Below are 8,975 nucleotides of genomic sequence, written 5' to 3'. Positions count from 1 at the left end.
TACAAAAATACAAAAGATTAATGAGTTGAACTCGGATCGTATGCAGATCCGTCAATCGCGGTCGAACATTACTATGGTGGTCACGATCTCCAAGACCTACGTGATGGAAAATCCAACGCGCTAAGCAATTTGCTTAGGGGTGCATAATCTTAAGGCAGAATAACTAAATGATTTAAAATGACAATAATAGGTGTAATTTCATAATTCTAGGTCAATTGCATATTTTATAGCACTTTGAAATCAATATATTTATCAGGATCTTATTTATACACATATCTCATTTCAGTCTCCTTAAACTCATATCAATGAATTTGTCATCAATTCTAAGATATTTATAAATTTCCTATACTTTGGGAACAGTTAAATTTAACAGTATCTTTTTTGTTCATTTCTCTGGAGTTTTAAACTCATTTTAGAGTCTTTGGAATCATATTAGTGTATGTTATGCCATATCGATGTATTTCATATCATATATGTATATTTATGCTCAAGTAACCTATAACAAACTATAATGCTGGATACACGGGAGTATAGGAGTTAGACAGCCATATGTCTACCCTTTATACATCTGTCAGGCACGAAGCTAGCTGTTAGGCATGAGTTCTCCTGTTAGGCTTGTAAATCCATAAATAAGGTTATGCACAATTGCCAATGGGTAGGCATATAGCCTGTAGAACAATCATATCAGACATATATTGTCAGTTCATGATTTGCTCTGTAAGCAGTGCTGCAATCTGTGGTCCCTAATTGGTATACCAATTAATCCAACTATATACATATAAGCCTAGGCATACTTTGGGCAAATTAGTACTATTAAGCACTTATAGTTTTATTATTTCATTCTATGTACTATTTAGGATTCATAACATATTTTTATTTCACTTCATGTACTACCTATGCTTTACACCATTTCCATGTTATTATAATGGGAACATAGGTCCTAAGCACTTATTTGTATAACTTATGTATTTATCACTCTCATTATTTTATGTCATGTACTATACATATTTATAGTATTGTTATTTCATATTTGATGGAAACATAGGCTCTAAGTGTATTTTCCTATGACTTATGTGTTTAGCAAACCATTTAGGTAAATTTACATTTTATGTATCAACAAATTTCATCTCACCTTGTAGCGGAAAAGTAGGTCCCACATACCTATTTCATGTAATTTAGCATGTAGTGACTATTTAAGGATAAGTCCTTACTAAAAACAATTTAATTCGAGAACCTTTCTTTAGGTTCAGTTTCACTATTTTGACTTTACATATCAAATTGAGCAATTACACATTATTACTTATTTTTTTGAAATGTACATATCACTTCATAGTGGGAAAATAGGTCCCACATACCCCTTTCATGTAATTTAGTGTTTAATGGCTTGTTAGGGTTAAATTCCTACCATAAGATAATTTATCTCATGGACTTTTCTTTGGTTTCAGTTTTTGTGTCTTACTTTTACCTATTCATATGATCAGTTTGTAGCCACTTTTTGGCCACACTTCATTCATGGAAGTTGTTCCTCTATGTCTTATCTTTATTTTCCCTTTTGAATCATGTCAATTTGATTTTTAGAACTCAAGTTATGGTCGGATAACCATAACTGACCATTTCCAGATTCTGGTTCCATAACTGGGCAGCTTTTGGACTTAGAGATTACCTAATTAATGGAAAATGTTGTAGTCACTTTTAGGCATGGTGATCTTCATTAAAATGGTTGCCCTATGTCTTAAGATCACTCAGAATTTTTTATCACAAATTTTCAAGTTTTTTGGAGTTATTTATGGCCAAATAACTGACCTGGGCTTATATACCCTATGCCAACAAGGGCTCAGTTCATGACAGTGACTGCAGGTTACTTTTTGAGATCTTACAAGCATAGTTTGAGGAAGGTCTCTGAAAAAAAGTTGTGGCCCTGTCTCTCAGGTTTCTGGAAAGGTATGGCTCATCTCAATTGGATATTTCTAGTAGGAGTAATGACTAAAAGACTATTCTGGGGTCAAGTAAAGTTTGGTTAGATTGCAGGTTTTGATACAATGAATTGTTCTAACTATTTAACCTAGTTCTCTTAATTTATGGGTTTTGGTCAAAAACACCAATTTTGTAGGTCTGTGTCTTATGGACATTTTGCTAATAGTTTCATTATATTTGAGTTCTTATAGACCAAGTTATGGCCATTTTTTCAAAACTGGTTGGGTGAGTTTATATCTAGCAGTTTCTGGACAACCTAATTCTAGGCAGTTTTGTGACCCAATTTAGGCCAACAATTTGGTTTGGTTTTGGCATTTCTGGGTTCAGTGGTCTTTATGGAAATTGTAGCCCTATATCTAAGCTTTCCAATGGTATCAAATTCAAGTCATTTGGACAAGTATAGAGAGAGTTATGACCAAATGAACATGTACTGTTCATTTGGTCATTTTTTAAGTTTGGTGCAGGGTAATCCAGATTTGGGCAGTATTTAGGTCAAGTATTTGACAAAGTTTGGGCATGGTGTCTCCATGAAAATGGGCTATTTTGAGTCTAATTTTACCTCTAATTAGCCTCATACCAATTGGAATCACACATTTTCAGTTATGGTTCTACAAACCCACTGGACTCATTGAGTCTCAACCTGCAAAAAATTGACACTTCCAAAATTCAATCTCCTCCAACTTTCTTACTTCAATTTGTATGCATGACACTTCTATAAGTAACAATCTCAACTCAATAGGTCAATTTCAAGCATTTTACACAAAGTCCTCAAGCATTTACATAACCCTAGTTTTTAAAGTTTCAAATTTACACAAACACTACACAATCAAACTCCCAAATATATCAACTCATCACACATTCTCATGGAACCATTTTTCATCACTTGAAAGCAACAAACCTCAAGGTTCCATTGCTGCCAAAAATTCAAGGGTTCTTTCCTCAAGATTTTCTTTTTATTTTCATGATATTTATACTTGCCTAAACATGCTTTTCATGTTTAATGAAGAGAAGAAGAGGGATTAGTGCACTAACCTTTTTTGTAACTTGTTAAACTTCACTTCCTTTGCTTCTTATGGGTATCTATGGCTTCTTTATAGAGTGGGGAGTATTTTTAATGAAAGGGACCATGGGTTTTGGTGGATGAATAGAGAGGAATTCAAGCTTAATGCTTGAAAGAAAATGGTGGAAGAAGAGAGCATGTGTGCCGGCCAAAAGAGGGAGAGAAGAGGGCGGAAGAAGATGGTTGGTGGCTTTTGTCATCTTGTGTCTATATAAATATATTTGCATTGTATTTAATTTTTATTTTATGTCATAAGCCTTTTTTCATTTTCTTTTCTTTTCTTTTCTTTTCTCATTTTCCAATTCATTTCATAAATTTTTTTAATTTATGTTAATTATTTTATTATCTAAATTTTTATTTTGACATTTAGGTCAAAACTCACATCTGGGGGGTGAAATGGCCAAAATGCCCTTCGGGGTGCTCATTGGTTTATTTTTATTAATTTTGTACTAATTAATTAAATTCTCTTAAATTTTATTTTATTTTCTCTAAATTTTATTTAACATCTTTAATGTCATTTTTTTACCTAAATAAACCTTAAAATTGGGTCCCAAAATTATTTGCTATAGTTATTAAATTTTCTTTACATTTATTTCATTAATTTGGTCTCTTCACTGTAGTTTAAGTGTAGTCCCACACAGTTTGACTGTCCGAACAGATATTGGTCATCGGAACAGTAGCATGTACAGACTATCTACGGTGAGGGCGTTACAAAAATGAATGTGAAATGTCACGACCCAGGAATGGGGTTGGGACGTGCTTGTTCAACCAGCTACGCACTGGGGTGGATTCATGTCTCACATCGGAAATGGGAAGGAAAGATTTGGGCCACATATGTGGGAGCCTTCCTCACCTGGTCAGCACACTTTTGGGAATGAAACCTCCCAAGGGACAAATCCGTGACGCCCACGGGCCAAAGCGGACAATACTGACTGGAGATGGATTAGGCTGTTACATTGTGGTATCAAAGCTGGACTCCCTCTAGTACAGTGTGTGGTGCGAGGACGCACCAAGTGGAAGCTGGTGGGCTTGTCATGACCCAAGGATGGGGTAGGGATGTGCTTATTCAACCAGCTACACACTGGGGTGGATTCGTGTCCTACATCGGAAACAGGAAGAAAAGATTTGGGCCATATATGTGGGAGCCTTCCTCACCTGTTCAATGCGCTTTTGGGAATGAAACCTCCCAAGGGACAAATCTGTGAGGCCCACAGGTTAAAGCGGACAATACTAACTGGAGATGAATTGGGCTGTTACATGAAATCTAACTTAAATGGCTATATAAAATGCACGTATAACATATATTGAAAATTTTAAAAAAAAATCATCTAATATTTTAACTTTATTTCTTATATAAAAGATAACTTGATCTTCATTTAAAACTAGATTTTAATTTCAAATAATTATATTTTATATTATGTACATAATGTAATTATATCCTAATTTTGAACGGTTGTTATTAATATATTATTTTATAGAAAAGTATAAATAAAATTGATATATTTATAAACATTGGAAAATTTAATAATTAATATAATTGAACTTAAAAATGATATGCCTCATGAATTTATTTATCTAGTCAGCTCACAAGTTTATTAAACCAGCTAACTCATGAGTCTAAATAATAAGCTACTTTTTAAATCTTAATAAACCAATAATCAGGTACGGAGCTAAGATTTCATCGGTGGGAGAATTGACCTCACATAACTCAAATAAGATAAGATAAGGTAATGAAAGGTAAGATAGCAAAACCTTCGAAAACCTCCTTTAAAAAGTTTTCCTCCCAAATAAGTATTTACTTTAAAAATCTATTACTCTCCCAGAAAGAATATATATATATATATATAATTTGTTATATGAGACTACTAAAAATTCGATTTAAATTATGTATAAGTCTTATAATTATTTAACTATTAATTGAAGAAATAACTTGAAAATCTTCTAATCACACTTGTTTAATTATAATGTATGAGTTAAAGTAAATATATATATATATATATATATATATATATATATATATATATATATATATATATATATATATTTTAATTGATTGATAATTATTAATATTTGTATTTTATATAATAATTAAAGACAATATATGAAACAAATATATAACTTTTTTTTATAATTTCTTATGAGATAATAATAAATAATATAATTGAATATTGAATATTTTATTTCAAGGTAAAATTTAATAAATTGAACTTTTAATATATTATTTTTTATTAAAAGGTATATTTGTTTATTAGCCAACGAGTCAATATATATATATTTTTCTATCAAAGTTAGTTAATGAGTTAATATTTTATAAATAAAAAATATAAATTTTTATCAAATATTTTATGAATATAAGAATATAAAATTTTTATTTCTACTAATTAAAAATTCTGACTCTATAACTATCAAAAATGATAAGTTTTAACTTATTTATTTATTAAAATAAGTTTAAAAATTAAATTAAAATTTGACTCGCAAATCAGATTTTTATAAACCGAGTGCGAAGTAGTTGCCCATTAACGGCCCTAGAACTTGGACGTTGGATTCAGTTTACACAAGACAAACGGGGTTTTTATTAGAAGGAAAAAGGATCGAGTGTAGGTGGGCTATATGTGGGGTATATTCACTTGGTTTGATCAACGTCATAGGTGAGCACATACGTCAGCAATTCCAGATTAGAATTTGACTCATAATGATTATATAAAACATTGTACTTTATTGTATAAAATTAATATAAAGCAATAGAATTAATCTATTAAAAATATAAATAATATTAAATTTAACATATAATTACTTGTCATGTGATCAAGCAAAAACATTGGTCTATTAATATGATCTTTAAAAAATAAATTAATTAAAGAGCTTCATTTAGCTTCAAAATGCCAATTCAACAAACAAAATCAAGTTCCAAAATTTTCACCCAGTAATAAATAATCAATTCGTGATGCGCAAAATTGAAATTAAAATAAAAAAATTGCATGCCAAAGCCACAGCTAAAGAATATGCTTATGAGTTGTGGCACAAATCTTAGCCTGGCAATCCATGTTTCTAAATAATTAAAACCAAAACCCATAAAGCTCACACCCCGAAATCAAATAAATAAACCTCAGTTAATAGATGTAGATTTGACAAATAGGCATGAACCACTAAAAAAACAGGTGATTTACAACTGATTTTTATAATGAACTGAAATTAATTACTATTTGTAATTAATTTTATAATTAATTTGTGATTTTAAATTTTTTAATAAAATAATATAAAATAAAAATTTAACAATTAATTCATGAATATATCACTATTAATAATTGAAATGTAATTGATTACTAAATTGATTATAAATTTAAATTATAAAAATTTTGAATACACAGTTAGCAATCCAATTTTGAATAAGAATTGAACCAATATGGTTGCCTGTGGGATTGGGACTGATAAGCCGCTCTGCGATTCTTCAAACACCAAAGTTGAATGCTTGGAGGAACCTTCATTTGCTTTTTACCAATGGTTCCCCATCATATACGCCACCGGCTTGTCTGCTCCTGGATTCCTTAAATACCCACTTCCCCTGCTGGGCTTCTCCATTCCATTCTGCTTTCATTTATTTTTCATTTCTAGCTAAAATCTTTCGAGTTCTTTGAAATGACTTTGGAAACTAAAGTTCAGCAAAAAGAACATGACTCAAACAACACTAACATATCTGCTCAATCCCCCACTATTCCTCTTCTCACGCCATACAAGATGGGGAAGTTCAACCTTTCTCATAGGTAATACTAATGCCCGCATTGTTTATAATTCCATTATCTTGCAGTTGACTCCTTGCTTAATGATTTATACAAGCCAATCAAATGCTCTCTCTCAATTGTTTTACGGCTACAAGGGCAGAGTTCTATTTGCAAGCTCCGTTCGCATAGAAATTGTGAAGCTTTATGGTATTGATTCATCGTTTAATGTTTATCTTTCAGAATTGTTCTACCTCCACTAGGCAGGCAGAGATCTTACAACAATGTTCCTCAGCCACATGCCATCTTGTATTACTCTCAGAGAACCACCAAAGGGGCTCTTCTTATAGCTGAAGCAACGGGAATTTCTGACACTGCTCAAGGGTAATTTCTGTTCTAATTTTTAAGAGTTTAGCTGGATATTGTATTTTTTATGTTCACAAATTGAAAAGGGTAATTGGGGAAATTTGAAGTCTCGCAATAACTTTTCTGGTTTGTTTCCATTTGCTAAAGGCTTAACTTTACTCCTGGTATTTGGACCAAAGAACAAGTTGAGGCGTGGAAACCTATTGTAGATGCTGTTCATGCCAAAGGCGGTATATTCTTTTGTCAAATTATACATGTTGGAAGAGCTTCAAATTCAGGTGTGTGCTTTGTACGTTTGTATCTGTTGCCACTGCTTAAACATTAAGCTGGATTTCGCACTTTGATGAACTTGATATTACCAAAAAGGCTTCTCTGGTGATTATGCCCTCAATTAGAGGGTACATGCTACTCGTCTATAGTAGCCATATAACATCTTTATGTTTTAAAAGTGCTCTGTTTTATGAATGCTCCTCTTTGTCTTCATCTTCATTTTCCATCAATTGTTGGTGTTTACAGGTTTTCAGCCCAATGGGCAAGCTCCAATCTCTTCTACTGACAAGCCTTTGACCCCAAAAATTCGATTTGATGACACTGATGTTGTCCAGTTCACGCCTCCAAGGCGACTAAGAACAGATGAAATTCCACAAGTCGTGAATGATTTTAGAATTGCAGCAAGGAATGCTATGGAAGCTGGTAGGCTTTTTAAGTAACATTGGAGCACACAAGTGTTTCTGTTTTCAGAGTTATTGAATTAATCCTTTTTTGCTTTTCATTTTCTTGTTTGCTTTACAGGTTTTGATGGAGTTGAGATTCATGGGGCTCATGGTTACCTAATTGATCAGTTTATGAAAGATCAGGTGAATGATCGTGCAGATCAATACGGTGGATCTCTGGAGAACCGCTGCCGTTTCGCTTTGGAAATAGTTGAAGCTGTAGCTAACGAGATAGGAGCAGACAAAGTTGGAATCAGATTATCTCCATTTGCAAACTATATGGAATCTGGAGACTCAAATCCTAATGCTTTGGGACTTTACATGGCCAAATCCCTGAATAAATATGGAATTCTTTATTGTCACATGGTTGAGCCAAGAATGAAAAAACCCGGAGAGAAGTCTGAAAGTCCAGACAGTCTTCTGCCCATGAGAAAGGCTTTCAAGGGGACTTTTCTTGTTGCTGGTGGCTATGGCAGGGAAGATGGAAATCAAGCTATAGCAGAAAACCGTGCTGATCTTGTTGCTTATGGTCGTCTTTTCCTAGCCAATCCTGATTTGCCAAGGAGATTTGAGCTTAATGCTCCTCTCAACAAGTACAACAGAGAAACATTCTATACACCTGATCCTGTGATTGGTTATACTGATTATCCATTTCTTGAAGATTAAGTTTCTGGCAGGCGCATTGCTGTTTATATTGTCCAATCCTTGCTCTTGTATCAAAAAAATTCTTCTTTCTGATAGATGATGGAAGGATATACCTCAGGGACAAATAAATTCCTCTTTAACGTATGTTGTTTTTGCATACACACATGTACATATATTTTCTCATGCACTGAGTGGTTTAATAAATTGATAAGGGATGGATGTAACAGACCTTTTGCATATTATAATAATAATAATAATTTTGTTCAAGTACTAGTTCAAGATATCAGCATTCTAATGCAAAAATTAGCTACATGTTTGTATACAGACAGTGAGTTTAGTGTGGACTTTACCTCAGTGTTTGCAAGTGGAAGCCTATATTGGCATATGTTGTGGAATTTCCTTTGCCTAAATCTAATTCACTGTGAACTTAAGATATAGGATGTGTGGAAAAGAATTTCCAGTTGTTTTTAAATTCTAACTACACATGCTATTTGTGAAACA

The 8,975-nt window shown here is 32.7% G+C and overlaps 1 protein-coding gene across 1 annotated transcript; it reads left to right on the top strand.

Moving 5' to 3' along the window:
- The first annotated feature begins 6,616 nt into the window (after nt 1-6,616).
- On the top strand, nt 6,617-8,711 carry LOC110667338 (putative 12-oxophytodienoate reductase 11). Its single transcript, XM_021828145.2, has 5 exons — nt 6,617-6,795; nt 6,994-7,134; nt 7,264-7,394; nt 7,633-7,809; nt 7,909-8,711. The coding sequence occupies exons 1-5, from the start codon at nt 6,671-6,673 to the stop codon at nt 8,493-8,495; spliced, it is 1,161 nt and encodes a 386-aa protein (XP_021683837.2). The 5' UTR covers nt 6,617-6,670; the 3' UTR covers nt 8,496-8,711.
- Nucleotides 8,712-8,975: the final 264 nt, after the last annotated feature.

Source organism: Hevea brasiliensis, chromosome 12 (genome assembly GCF_030052815.1).
Source record: "Hevea brasiliensis isolate MT/VB/25A 57/8 chromosome 12, ASM3005281v1, whole genome shotgun sequence".
In the NCBI taxonomy this organism is placed as follows: domain Eukaryota; kingdom Viridiplantae; phylum Streptophyta; class Magnoliopsida; order Malpighiales; family Euphorbiaceae; genus Hevea; species Hevea brasiliensis.
This window is presented reverse-complemented; position numbering and strand designations above follow the sequence as displayed.